This window comes from Mya arenaria, chromosome 2 (genome assembly GCF_026914265.1).
Source record: "Mya arenaria isolate MELC-2E11 chromosome 2, ASM2691426v1".
NCBI lineage: Eukaryota > Metazoa > Mollusca > Bivalvia > Myida > Myidae > Mya > Mya arenaria.
Window position 1 is genome coordinate 56,243,832 of NC_069123.1, and position 15,796 is coordinate 56,259,627.

Below are 15,796 nucleotides of genomic sequence, written 5' to 3' on the forward strand. Positions count from 1 at the left end.
TGTTTCCGACCATTCTATCTTCCTGTAAGCATGCTCTTGGTGGCAATTTTGAGATCGTCACATAAATTCACCGTACTTACTGTCTCGTGGAAAATGTCTCAGAAAACTACAACAAATCCTCTTTAATTACCAATGTGGTCTAAATTGTGTCGAGCTGATGTTGGTCTGTTATAAAGGACTTGTCACATATGGTTCTGACATTGTTCATCCATATAATTTCCTTGGTAACAGATGTACGTGCAGTTATTCTCTTTATACTTAATGTGTGTTCCTGTGTTTAGTTCCGTGGGGCAATTATATACATTTTCTTGGAGAGTGTGCTAGTGATGCAAGTAAAATGTTCAACTTGCTTCGATTTGGATATAGAATAAAGCAAGCTTGTCCGGCACAAAACACAGAAGGTATAAATTGATACTTGGAAGACAACTAGTTTACATCTCCTTTCCCATCTTTTGATGGTAATTTAAGTTGCATGTTTGTTTGTTTGTTTTTAATTTTGACAATGCTTGAATATATTTTCCCATTCTAATAATATATATTAAAACAATATTTGTTTAATGTGATTAAAAGCCAGACTTTAAATAAGAATTCATTGTTTTATTCATTTTGTATTTCACAGTTGTTTATATAAGACAAATATGTGCAAAAATGTTACGCCAAGCAAATTAAAGTAATAAATAAATGAACAAAAATCAAAAACAATCTCAAGACTCTTATTTATTGATAAGAAAAGTAAAGATGTTGAAAAACGTCATAAAATCATGAACATGATCAATTGATTAATACTATATACCATACAAAAAAAAAGATTCGCTCATAGTCGCGCCACTACATGGAAAGATTATAAGTATCTTCCATGGCCGAGAGTGTAAGATAGGTTCATTTGATCCAAGCGTAGGGTGTTTTGCGGAAACTCGGTAAACATCGTTAACCGAGTTTCCGCAAAACACCCTGCGCAAGGGTCGGGATAAACCTATCTTACACGAGCGGCTATGGTAGATGCTTTTTCTCCCACCTCAGTTAAACAAAATTAAGTAAAACTGTAATTTTTTGCTGGAACTCTTTTGTGCTTCGTGAAAATAAATGCGTATGGATACGCGATAATTTGTGATTTTCATGGATATGTTCTTGAACAGGTCTGCCGATACTGCATTTGGTGCAGAAATAATTTTTCAACAAACAAGTGCATATTCCAGTTATATAAAACGGTTCAAATTACGATTTTACGAAATATGTTTTAACTAAAGTTTGATTAAAGGCGGGAACCACACTACATGAATAAATATAACATAAATATTTCTTTAAAACGTATTCAATACTTGTTATATTAAAAAAATGTCTCCAAATACCAGTAGTGTTTGACTTGCATTTATAAGCTAAACACATGCACGTTTTTGAGTTTTTAGAACAAATTTGTGTTTATCCGTTATTCCGACCTGTGTTCGTAAAGTCTCATCCAGTCTCATGTTTACGGTTTATAACTGTTCTTATTCGGTACTGTATTTAATATCAAGTATGATAATATTCTTTGCAATATCTCATCAGTATAATTATCATTGACGTTAACTGGTGGTGTGGAAGGTCAGTGCACATTATAGTGACGGGGAAACAAAAGAGATGCTTTACCGAAATTGTCTAAACGAGTATCCACAGTGTAAAAGTGGGATTGAAGGTCCAAACATACACAAAACCTACGACATTGCTTGCTTATGTCTTTTTTAAAATTTAATATTAAGCAAGAGTACAACAAGTAGCTTTTCGTACATAAATGTGTTTTTTAAAAGCTACGCGAATTTGACGAAAGAGACTTTTATCAATATTGATGCAGACAGCATTTGCATTTTTTTCGCAAAAGTGTAATATTGAAACGAAATCGTAAATACAAGCAACAACGAAAGTGTCGACAGCTCATTTTCTTTGCACCACCGATAAGTGTCGGAGCTGGCGTATGGTGGGCGTGAACATTGAATTTGGTTCCAAATATTCATGTCAACAGAGAGCTTATATTCATCTTCTAACACCTTACATAAATATCTAGGGCCGATAGACAAATCTAAGCACTGAGCATTGAGATTATAGAGGATAACTGTATTTAGTTTAAGTAAAAAGTAACCTCCGGAGCAATGTCAAATACGACGGAGAATTAATTCATTGGTAGGGCATCTACATTATGCTAATATGGAATATGGAAGTTTCAGCGGTGTACCCCAGGTATAATTCTCATATTGAATGAAGCTTAAGCCGAGTTAAATATTTCTTTTTCCGTGCGATTTTAAACCATGCTGCATAGCAAGAGTAAAACAAAGATACTTATTAAATTAAACTGAGCTAGAGCTTGAATATGCAATGTAAACACTTACTATTTAGTTTGCATACAAATTATATAGACTATTCTGGAAGATGAATGTTTTGATTATTACAAACTGTGCAATATGACTTTTAGAACCGCTTTCAACAAGAGACTGTTCGTAAAGTGTTCGTCGATTCATTTCGGTTTTTAGGTAAGAGTTTATTTACAAATAAATCGGACCAAATTTGCCCATGAGTTTACATTATCAAATAGTGACAAACATAATAACATAATGCTCAAGGTACAATAACAACATACATATAACTTTGGGTACATTTGCTCTAGTATGTTTTCTTAGGATATTGTTTCATATTTTTTTATACAATTGAGCTTCTAGAGTAAATGAAATTCATCCTCCAGAATATTACAAGCAGTACATTTTTCTAATGACGATAAAGTTGGAAGGTAGTTGGTAGTTGGTAGTTGGGGATTCGAATAATCAACTACTTACCAGTTGCCAGTTGGGTATTCAAATATTCAACTACCTGCTAGTTGCCAGTTGGGGATTCGACAAACACTGTTTTAATTCACTTTTATTCGTATATTCGCCAGTCGGATATTCGTCCATTTCCAGTCGATTATTCGCGAATGTTCAACTGCAAACCAGTCAGTAGTTGGGGGTTCAGTTTATGTCTTTATGTATGGTTAAAAAGGTCACATATGGGAAAATTAATCCCCAAATGTTTCTTTATGCATGAACACATATGTTTCTTTGCGACAAACACTGTTTTTATTTACTTTTATTCGTATATTCGCCAGTCGGATATTCGACCATTTCCAGTCAATTATTCGCGAATGCTCAACTGCAAACCAGTCAGTAGTTGGGGATTCAGTTTATGTCTTTATGTATGGTTTTAAAGGTCACATATGGGAAAATTAATCGCCAAATGTTTCTTTATGCATCTACACATATGTTTCTTTGCGACAAACACTGTTTTTATTCACTTTTATTCGTATATTCGCCAGTCGGATATTCGACCATTTCCAGTCGATTATTCGCGAATGTTCAACTGCAAACCAGTCAGTAGTTGGGGATTCAGATTATGTCTATATGTATGGTTTTAAAGGTCACATATGGGAAAATTAATCGCCAAATGTTTCTTTATGCATGTACACATATGTATCTTTGCGAAAAACACTGTTTTAATTCACTTTTATTCGTATATTCGCCAGTCGGATATTCGACCATTTCCAGTCGATTATGATGTGGATTTGCAACTGGTTCGGTTTCTACCTCTAATATATGAGCCCAGCTAACGCAGTTCCATATTAAGCTATATTAACATCAGTAATATAAGTATAAAATCAGCAAATATATTTATTGCTGTAGCGTTCGTCAACCTATTTGAAATAAAAACATCAGTAACTCGTTGTTAAATGACGTTATAAATTGATAAACTCTTCCAACACTTTGTGATATGGCCTGCCACATTGCAAAAGCCGTTTCAAGGACCAAAACTAAAAATGTTTAAAAAATGAAATTTTATTGAGTTTTGAGGCTCAATATTTAGGCATAATTCATTTATTCGTTGCAGCATGTGTAGCTGTAATTAAGAGTTAAGAATTTTTACGAAATAAGATTTAATCAGATTTTCGATCAAAAAGCATTTACATTTTTCCGACATCAACAATGTCTTGATCGAGGTTTTGTGGAAATTGCAGCTCTTATTGAAAGATATTTACATTTTTGGAGCCAGGAAATGAATTCGATCCACTATTTTTCATTATTTTTTAAATATTTTTCTTATTTGATAATATATCATCAAGAACCCACAATACAGTGTTGATTAGGTAGTCTGGGGCATTGTGACACAAAAACAAATTTATAATGTCGACAGACTTTTCCGAAAAAACGTGAATGTTTAATCCAAAATCTGATATAATCTTCTTTCGTAACATTTGGCCAACTCCTTAATACCCCAGAACATGTCACAAAGAATGTGTTTTACTCCCGAAAAAGATCGTTCCTAAAAACTAAATAAAATCATTTTTAGTCTTCCCCACCAACTTTGCACCGTGGAAGGCCCTTAAACCGATAATAAATGACTGAGGTTAAAGTTTTACGAAATATGCCCAAGATTGAAATTATAGGTAATTTAAAGCTGGAAGGGTATTTGACAGCATTTATATATTTGCTATTGTGTTATTTTATTTTTATTGTGTTTTTGCTCATAGTTCGTACCATAATGAACTATATGATGACCTATACGCAATGCTTCAAGATCCTTGAATTGCAATTGAACAATACATTGTGTTTAGTTTGGGTGCAAATGCAATGTAAAGAGAAGTTTTGAACGATTTTGACAGCGGCCACTCACCATATTCAAGATTACAATGTCACGCCGTCCCAGATGAGATTGTCGATAGAAGTTGGCGACACGCTGTGGCGAGGGGACTGGACGAGTTTTTTTTATTTAAAAACTGTAGAAAAGGCATCAATTTAATTTCGCCTGCAAGCTAAAAATCTCTAAATGTTGTGTTAGAAGGTAATATATTTTAGCAATAATGAGGTGTCAGATAAGCCACTGTGGGCGCCCGAAGATTGATCTACGTCTCTCTACTTGCATTTTCCTTCATAGTTCATCAGGAAGGGAACAGTTAAACGAATGGCCATCTTTATCGCTAACTCATTAATATTTCACCAAGTTGATACGTTATTATTAACTTTTGGTGAAACATTTGTCTTCTGCAGCAGAGTGAGAAAAAAACATGATTGCTAGGTGATTAACAGCATTAGGTCTTATAAGGCTAGTGTCTTTCTCCACCGCCAGGATAGCTTCGTTGTTTCACAGAAACACAACGGCTTAAAAGCATTTGTGTTATTCTGTCGACGGTGCCATAAAGGAGATTATTTTATTGACTAACTAGAAAATTCTCGCCCACGGTGCGTCTGTCTATTTTAAGAAGTGTGTCTTTATTGATTTTGACAATTGTTTTCAACATTTTAAAATCTCTGTTTAGCTCTTTTCCGAAATAAGACAAGTTAATTAAAGAGAAATATAACGAACATTGTCGGAGATGCCAAAGACAGAATGGCATGAATACGACATGTCTCTAGAGTGCGGAAATGATATTGAATCTCTCTCAAAACTATCGTTACTCTAACGTATGTTCTGACAAATGCGTGCTAGGATATGCATAACAACCAGACTCCTATTTCGGGGAAATTCTTGTTTGTAATAGTTCGCTGGAATGTTTTCACTCTATTATCTCTGAAAAAAGTAAAAGCGCGCGGTATGCAAACTTCTGAGTGACATCAAAAACATTATTTACGATTGTGACATAAATAGGGCATGAGTTTTCCGTCTCTGATTCTAGCGACGGCGACCGGTGACCGGTCAGCGGGCCGTGACGACGTGCGTCGGGAGAACGAGCAAATAAGCGCGGAACTGGACACCCTGGGAAGGGAACACAAAAAGCTTAAGCAGATCGTGGAGCAGCTCACGAGAGACTACGAAGACTCCAAGTCGTACGATCCGCTCCGCCGGTACGAGAGGCTCAAGGGAATGATCAAGCGAACTATAATGCACCTAAAGCTCAACCCAGATGAGCCAAACACGATACAAGCCGTAGGAGTCGGCGGGCTGGTTCAAGGCTGCAAGGACTTCAGTCACCAGGCTGAGAGCGCGCGGCGGAGGGAGGATAAATACGCAAGTACGTAATTCATGCTTGCAACTAGAATAATAAGATATTTTTTTAAATAAAAATATCTTATGTACTGTAAAAATAATAATAATAATAATAATAATAATTATAATAACGTCTCTACGTTCAAAATCTTTGTAAACAGACATACATAAAAATAAAAATATAAATTAAATGATAATTCAGAAGCGTAGAGTAGAACTGTTATACGCCGTAGCCTCGGCCCATTACAAAGTTTCGTAATATCAAGAAAAGAATCAATTATAAAGGATGTCTAGCAATGTTTGTCTAGCAAAACTTTTCACTATCAGAAAAAGTTGTTTTTTAAAAAAAATGAGATCGCATATTTCCCATTGACAATGTAACACGACTTATAGGCCAGCAATGTGAATATTGCTCATATCCTGCTGAAAACTGGGTCACTAAATTAAAGTTAACAGTTAAATGTTTTCACTTATTTGTTGGCCAATGGGAGTTGAGTATTATTCAATGTTCGCCTGGTGAGAATGCTGAATATATTTTGTAACGCGAAATGACTAGAAAACTATACAAAAAACCAGACTCGGTCAGGCTGCGCCGTCACTTTTTTCAGAAAGTTAAAACATACACATCATTATAAAAGTTTTTTCCTAGGAAACCCTTGTCTGGATGCCGCACTTATATCAAGTCCTTATGAAACTTAATATGGATGTTTTTCTTCAATAACGGTAAATTGCCATGCCAAGTGATCAAATCATTCAAAACACATTTCAGAGACTCTTCTTACCAAATAATCTACACGTACACACACACACGCACACACACACGCGCGCGCAAAAACGAACGAACGAACGCACGCACACACCTTTAAAAATTGCGTGTCGTCTTTGGGTTGTGTCGGGGTACTAAAGAGTGTGAGTCGGACTATTTCTCCAAACGATATCGTCTACAACTTTTATACTTCAGTTATTTTAAGATTTAATATGTCGAGATAAAATTAACGATTAATCAAATAGTCCGGCAGCTGAGGTCGAGAAACCCTGCATGGCGGTGTAAAGAGGTTTTTGCATATATTTTGGTAGATTATACCTTCTCATACACATAAACGCGATTGATGTAATGGTAGCACCTCGACAATTTTCCGTCGATAATAATTACCACGGATTTATGCCGGTGCATTAGTAAAAGTAATTCGTAAAGTTGATGATTAAAACTTACTAGTTAATTGCATTGTTTAACGTGTAATTTGTAATACTAATTTCAAATTGATTACCAGTGAAATGTATTATTGCAATAAGTAAGATTCTATAAAGTAAAATGATTAGGCTGCAGTACTAAATTAAAATTCCTACGCGATCTACTTGCAACGTTGTTTTAAGTGACATATTCTTCCGAGCCTGTTTTCGATGGAAATTGGCCGATGCGTTCTGATTGCGATTGCTGGCCTCGCAGCAACTTCTATTTGATTGTTTATAAGAATTTATTTTGTAAAGATATCATTTTTAAAATGTTTGTTTTTTAAATATTTATTTAAAACATATGAAATCATTTCATTTCATTTTCATTTATTTATTTCATTGATATAGGCCACCGGCCCAGAACAACATTATGTACACAATAATATACATACAAACATAGTGGTGAATGGTGAACATAGGAATTCAAATAAATTGTATAACATACAATAGAGTAAAATGGTAAACATAATGAAATTACTTTTAATATTTCTACTATGTAACAAAAATAATGTCAATATTTTTGACCGCTAACACAGATTATCTCTTTGTGTAGACCCCTAAACAATATTAACTAAAAAAAAGAAAACAGAATAATACATGGAGAGTAATGTGCCTATGTAATATTACTGAGCATTTCATCTCTTACTTTGCTTGCGTAGAAAACATACTTTGCTAAATTAGTTATGGTATTCTTTGATGCAGAGTTCATTAAAACATAAAATTTATGAATATTTGGGTTTGTGAAAAATTTACTTGGAATATATTTGCTTCTCAAGTCATAATAAAAACTACATTTGATTATGAAATGGAACTCTGTTTCAATATCTAAATTACATAATTTACACAGTCTATTTTGATAAAGAACATTTCGATATCTGCCAGATTCAACTTCTAATTTGTGAGATGAACATCTTATTTTTGCCAATGCACTTCTAAATTTCCTTATCTTCACATAATTCAAATAGTTTGCATGGTTATAATCTGTATTCAGATGCTTATAGAGACTTAACTTATGAGATTCAGATAAAACCCTTGACCATTCCTGTAGATATTGGTCCTTTAATCGTTGTATAATATTCTTCAAAAATAATGATTCATTTTGTACACATTGGTCTCTCCAAATATAACTATACCCTGTTGAATTCAAAAGATTTTTAACTTTAGTCACCCAATTCTCATTGCCTCTTTTATCCATATATTTCAGCATATCATAGACCAGCCGGACATATCTATCTTTTGTCATATTGAGTATTTTTAGCCAGTACTTCAGAACATATTTGGAAGTTCCAATATAAATCGGATAGCACCCACAATCACTCAAAACTGCAATGTTTGTTGTTTTATGTGGAACACACATGTACCTTTTACATGCATATATTTGGACGGCTTCAATAGTCTTATATTTTTCAATACCCCATAATTCCGATCCATATGATAATATTGGTGCAATTTTTGTATCAAATAATTTGAAATATGTGTTTTGGTTCAATTGACCAAACTTATATAATTTTGATAATAATGTCATTAGCACTCTTTTTGCAGTTATTGCTTGTTCACCATTTTTTGAAAAGAAAGTTGCTGGGAGAGGAATACTCCAACATATTGGAATCCTTTTAGAACATCTAGGCATTCATTATTATAAAACCACTTTTCACTTTTAGATAATTTGCCTCCATTTTATATACAACAACCTTTGTTTTCTTTGTATTTACAGTCAGGCTAAATTCATTTGTAAACTCATGTAATTTATTTATTAATCGCTGTAGACCAACCACTGTATCAGATGTTAAAGCCAAATCGTCGGCAAAAAACAAACACAAAATTTCACGTAGGTTTGGAAAAAGCTGTATGCCTTTCAGTTCACTGCTTTCAACTTGTTTAATGAACTCATTGACGAAAAATACAAATAATATGGGCGAACATAAACACCCCTGTTTTAAACCAGTTGGACATTCAAATTCATTAGAGAGTGTATTTTTATTAGCTCTAACTCTAGCTCTTACTTTTGAGTACATAGCCTGTAGTGATCTATAAAGCTTCCCATAAACACCATTAACAGCAAGAATTTCAAACAATTTTGGCCTACTAACAAGATCGAAAGCCTTCAAAAAATCTATATATGCTACGTACAGCTTACCCCCCTTTTTGCTGAGTTGTTTTTCAATCAATCCTTGTAAAATAAAGGCATTGTCAACTGTACTGTAACCCTGTCTAAAACCGGCCTGGGGTTCCTTAATTTTGTCAAAAATATTAGCGAAGAATGTCAGCCTTCGATTTATTATACTTGTATAAATTTTGCCTAATACATTAAGTAATGATATCCCTCTATAATTACCAGGAGATGATGGGTCTCCTTTTTTGTATATTGGAACAATGATAGATTCACACCACTGATCTGGAAAACTTCCATTATCAAAATCCTGGTTAAACAAATTATATATAATTAGTAGAAGTATTTCAATTGAATTTATATAAAATTCAGGAGTTAATGAATCATTGACACCACTTTTACCATGTTTAAGGTTTTTTACTGCCTTCAAGATCTCTTCCTCAGTAATTCCATCGTTAAACAATGCCTCTGTGATATCATTGCTAAATTCAAATTCATTTGCTTCAGGCAAGTTGTCAGTTGTAGTATCCGATTCAAACAGCTTTTCAAAGTGTTCCTCCCATTCTTTAATTGATATAGGGTTATCAGGCGCCGATTTGGTCGTCATACGCTTAAGTTTTGCCCAAAAAAGCTTCTGATCACCACATGACGACATAAGTTCATTTTATTCTCTAGTATTATGCTCCATTTTCTTTTGCTCACAACAATTTCTAAATTCATGTTTGGCTTCTATATATGTTATGTAAATTTATGTCATTATGATCACTTCTTAAATTCCTTAATACTCTATTTCTGTAAAATTTCAATGATATACATTCCTTATTAAACCATGAAGGCTGTGAGTTATTTCGTTTAATAAATACCCTTTTACAGACTTTTCCACATTTCACAAGATCAGCATTTAGTTCATTAATTACAGTTGAAATGCTTTTAGAGCCATCTCTAATTTCCTCAATATAGTATTTTATGTATTCCTCTGTAAAATATTCCTTTATATTATTCCTATATTCTGGTGTGTTGCTTTCATTAAATGCATATCTATATGTATTTACATCCTCTTCATTATTGTTCGTTATAGCTAGTTTACATCTGAGAGTGAAACATAGTGGCATATGAACAGAGTTACTTTCTTCACATATTTCAAAATCAGTTATCATGTTTAATATATCGTCTGAACAAATAACATAATCGATTACACTACACCCGTTTTGACTAATATATGTGTATTCGCCTTTCAATTTATCACATCCCAGTCTGCCGTTTATTATCCTCAAACTAGACGTTTTACACAATTCAATAAGCTTGAGCCCAAAAGGGTTCGTTTTAGTGTCCATTGAAGTTCTCTCAGGAATATGAGAATCGTTCAATATGTGTTTGTAAGGTTCTAATATATTAATGTGTAAATTAACTAACAGTGTATCTGGCAATGTTGATGTTCTTGCATTAAAATCTCCAGAAAGAATTAAATTATTATTAAAGTCAATATTATAATCAAACAGGGTTTGTTCTAACATATCAATTCCCTTGCTTATTTTACCTTCATAATAAGTGGACTGCTCTGGAGGTAAATATGCAAAACATATAGTTATATCATCATCCTTATTAAATAAGCATTTGTCTATTTTTAAGAAAATGGCAAACTCACAATAATCATGTAAACGTGTGACATATTTTGCAATATTTTGCTTAACATAAACAACGATACCCGACATTGCTCTACCTACATTATGTTTCCTTATTGCCTTACTAAAATAGTATTTATAATTTGTGAACAATTGAGGTAAATTATCTTCTGACTCTAACCATGTTTCTAAAAATGCAAATATATCTAAGCTGTTAAGAAAATTGCATACATTATTGTCAAAAAATTGTATTAGATAGGCCGTCTATATTCCATACAACAATACGTAAATCGCTGTTATCCGGGCTTCGGCCGCTATCCTATATAGTGTCAGTGTTTAGGTTGACTGGCACTTGTTGCGACTGAGTATCCATGTCTGTATTAGTGTCATCACTATTCTGCTTAGCATTATCATGTTCATTGTGGTGTATACCATTAGCAGGTAAAACTCTGCGTGCAGTTTTATACACACGCTCATTCTGTTTAGGTTGATCAGGGCTCGTGTCAACAAATCTAAGTTCACCATTATAATAGTAAGCCTTGCGTCCTTGTTCACGGAGTGCGTTCAGTCGCAGTCGCTGGCGTCGGGTCAGGTCATTGCCGATGCGAATGTTTCTGGAGCTAAGGTTATCACGTCCGCCGAAGATTCGAAACTTGTCATCGCCCCGCCGTAATGTGAAATCACTTTTAACTCTAACATTCAAAAAATAATCTCAGAGTATATATAGAAGTCTGAATAATGGCACTTTCAAAGAATTGCATACATTATCAAAGAATTGAATCAGGGAATCATTTGAAAAGTACATGTAATTGTGAAAATGCTATCACAAAAGTAGATGGCAACAACAGGAGAACAGGTGGACACAAACAAAGGCGGACACCAGGTTCATTGTACTATATAATAATACATTGACGAGTAATCCGACTAAAATATGTGAATTTTAGATGCCTGCAGCAATTGCATAGAACTTGGATAAGCTGTCCGCAGATCATCTTAATGCCTTTTGAAATAAATGATTTGAACCACAACACAAATTTAACAAATGGCTGCTGGTGACATCATATTATTTTGGTGTCATTTGAAAGAACTATGTTTAAAAGAACAAGTGAGAAAGGCGGCAAAATAAGAAGGATGGACAACTGAACGTACGGCAATGAGAAAGAGCTCCCTCCCTTGATAATTATTAAATTTCCTCAAAATTTGTTACTTTACGTCCGATTTCAGTTCATATAAAGAGCAAATATACAAACTTTAATTTCTTTACATAGGATGTCCTTTCTGTGATTTATTTCATATATATAATTATGTAGTCAGTCATCTTCATCATCCTTGTCCAGTTTGTTTGGGGACAAGTGTGATTGATGTGAGTCTCGTTATGCCCTAGTTGATTAAGTATGGACTGCGTCTCTGCCAATGTTTTCTTCATATCATTGAGGTTTTGATCGATTTTCGGATTGTTCTTTGCGTGGGTACCAACTTACCACTACTAGCTTATTGGTGGGTCGGATTCTTTACGCATGATCCTCAGTGTCCCGATTTTGCCCTCGATTTACAAAGTTTTGGTGAAGTATTTTTTTTCCGTTAAAAGCATGAGTGGCCTTGGTCTACCAGCTGGATTCAGGCTGATGCCGTCACGTATGTGTCTCTATAACTAAGATTCTGTAAGCCGAAAACCAGTGCAAACGTGTCCCCACAGACTGGGCCAATTTGTAGAGGCGTTTATCTGTTGGAATAGGCAGAACATGAGCCGAATTTGTTACAATTGTTACACGACCGAAATGCGAATAACAGAGATACATGCACGACTATCAATCTGTTACGAAAGAATGGCTCCGATCTATTTTACGGAAACAATACACGATAAACTTAGACTAATCGGACCGTTATCGTAACACCGCCGCAATATTTCATTACGCGAATCCACGTTGCATCAGTTAGTATGTGTTGATCTTCGTAGAATAAAAGGGGCCATTCAATTGGCCAATGATGCTCTCTTTGCAACATCGGGTCAAGACCGCGGCCCTGGAATAACAAAGACCGGGTGAAACGTGGCACAGCGGGCACATACTTGACAGTTTTTACGTAAACCTTAATATTGACCACCATTGCAAAAGAGTCTTTATAGATCGGGAACGGCCACACAGTAGTAAACTGTGTCGGTATTATACATGCAATTGGTAATATATAAAAGCACTATAACAAACTAACTTCAAGTATCAATCGCAACAAAACCTAACCATTTTAGATTAGTCTGTACACCTCAATGGGTTTTGGCTAGAATGCCCCAGTCTGATTCCATATTATTAATGTCATATGTATTTGGGAATTGGAGGCCGTTCATTTTCTGAACTCTAAGACTCTTAATACGAACACCGCTCCTAGGATATACGAACACCGCTCCTAGGATATACGAACACCGCTCCTAGGATATACGAACACCGCTCCTAGGATTCTCGCTTAAACGGGCCCAAGACTACATTCGGTGATAAGACGTCGGTGAACGTGTGAATTATACCCCTGTCACAAAAGGACTGGCCAACATGTATATCACGGGATAGTGATAGTTTTCATGAATAAGTAATGTTATACAGTAGGGACAATCGAGTTCATTGTTGACATTAATTGGCGAATTCTTTTATAAGTGCGATCCTGGATTTTTATGTTTTTATCCATTAACCATAACTTAGGGAGGGTATCTATACATTTCCCACTGCTAGTTTCAATCGAGTATGGTAATACGAAAACAGCCCCACAGTACTTATGTATTTGTCTTTGCGATGCAGTATTAATAAAATCCCCATTTGAACCGATGAACTTCTAAAGGATTTGAACTAAATTGAGAAACAGTTTGAATATTTAAAATTGTCGGTCATAAAGTTTCACTATGTCATTTTTATGTCTGCATATGAACATACTGGCCGCATGGAAATACGTACTCTACGACCGTTGTTTGCAAATGAACGTTTCAGGTTTATGAAGGGAAATAACTATTCAATGAAGTGAATTCAAAATCAAATGGATCATAACATTCAAAGCATGTCGAATGACTTCACATATACTGAATACAACTAACGCCATCAACGATTTGGTATACTTTGAACCAACCTCATACCCTCGCAAAGCATCCGTACCTGCACATTCTGCATTGGTATTACTTCCAACGAAATTGCAAAAAAGCGCAGTGACAAACTTAACTATTAAAAAAATAAAATGGCTATTTAAAGCCGCCTTAGGAGCGGTACGATTTTACCGTCTCTACGGCGACCGTCACGTTTCCCTAGTGTTATACTACCCGACAATGAATAAATATTGAATTGGCTTGAATTTACTTGACTTGTATTTGCAAACAGTTGTTGCATATATATCCAATATCGCGCCTTATTGATATGATTTAGTGCCAAAAGAAGTGATTTGCAAACAAGCGCTCCAGAGAAGTTGTTTTATCTTTAGCTTTATTTGGCAATTTCTACCTTAGAATGTTAAACTTGTAGGTAGAGAACTCTAACGCATGACTAAATGCCATATATATTAAGTCACTGGACTAAGCACTGTCTCGTAAGCCAAGATTCAGAGTGATATTTGAAGAAAAAAAGCACACACAAGTACAAATAACTCCCTCTCTTGAATCTACAATGGGAAGCGTTATTTCCTAAATCATCTTTTTCTTCATTCTTGACGTGGTTGTGGTTTAATCTAATAGCTCACAATCGTCTGACAGTATTACATGCATTAGCTTATCCTAGGCTAGTGAACGTTGATTTCTTAGTTTTGCATTGAAGGCTACTTGTATTTGATGGATTGAAAACGTCTCCAAAATCAATCAAAGATTTCTGTTATTACAGCAAAACACGAATTGTCTTTGTATGGGATCTTAAATAAATCACATTTTAAGGAATCCATTAAGATTTTCTTTTGATATTGGTTAGAAATACAATTTCTAAAACAGACATGAGAGACTGGACTGGTGACTGTTTCCATTTAGAATATTGAATGTTTTGTTTTGTTTTCAAACTGGAATTAGACGCGATACGAGTGTTTATTTATGAGAAGATATGCAGACATTATTCAGAATTGTTATCCTTTCTTTCAGAATTGTCAAGACAAGAACTGCAACAGGAGAACGTTCAGTTACAAGGGCAGGTGCGCGAGTTGCGCCGGAAGTGCGCAATAATTCGTGACGTCATCGACAATCTCCAGAAACACTTTGATGCCTCAAAGCGCCAACCGGCAATACAGCGCTACACAATGTTAAAGACAATGGTGAAAAATGTCATTCATGACGAGCTTATCTAACATGCATGCTGAATGTTCCTTATTTACTCATTCAGCGTAGATAGTATGCATGTGTATACTTTAACCGGTTGAAAGTTGATAGTATTTTAGTATGCTGGACTTTTACGTATGAAATGGTGCTTCCTCTATGTTTTATAATGAATGAATACGAAATCCCTTGCATTTATATTTATGTACGATGTTGATTAAATGATCTGCTTTCTATCTCATTCAATTGTTCAAATTTCTTATGTGTGATAATGTGACCGTGAGTTGGCAAATAAATAGCTACTGGTGGCGTTCCATAAAAAAATATCCCACGCCATTGACCCATGAAAAGAACGTTAGTACGGACTGCATGTTAAAGGTATATTAAAGATACAAAACTTGGTAATTATACTAAATAGTAAGTCAAGTTAGCTTCAGAAAAATACTAAGTCTAAAAGAATTTGGCAAAATAATTGTCTTGGTTTACTTGTGGGACAATCCATGGTCTAGTTGTAAAACACCTGTACTAATCGTCTACCTGGAGTGACTCTAAATGGGGTTCCCGTGTGACGGGGCTATACATTGGTGCACA

At 34.8% G+C, this 15,796-nt stretch overlaps 1 protein-coding gene across 1 annotated transcript; it reads left to right on the plus strand.

The window, feature by feature from the left end:
• Positions 1–297: 297 nt before the first annotated feature.
• LOC128225106 (uncharacterized) lies at positions 298–15,446 on the plus strand. The gene is made up of 3 exons (XM_052935137.1): positions 298–401; positions 5,669–6,004; positions 15,035–15,446. The coding sequence occupies exons 1-3, from the start codon at positions 338–340 to the stop codon at positions 15,235–15,237; spliced, it is 603 nt and encodes a 200-aa protein (XP_052791097.1). The 5' UTR covers positions 298–337; the 3' UTR covers positions 15,238–15,446.
• The last annotated feature ends 350 nt before the right edge of the window (positions 15,447–15,796 follow it).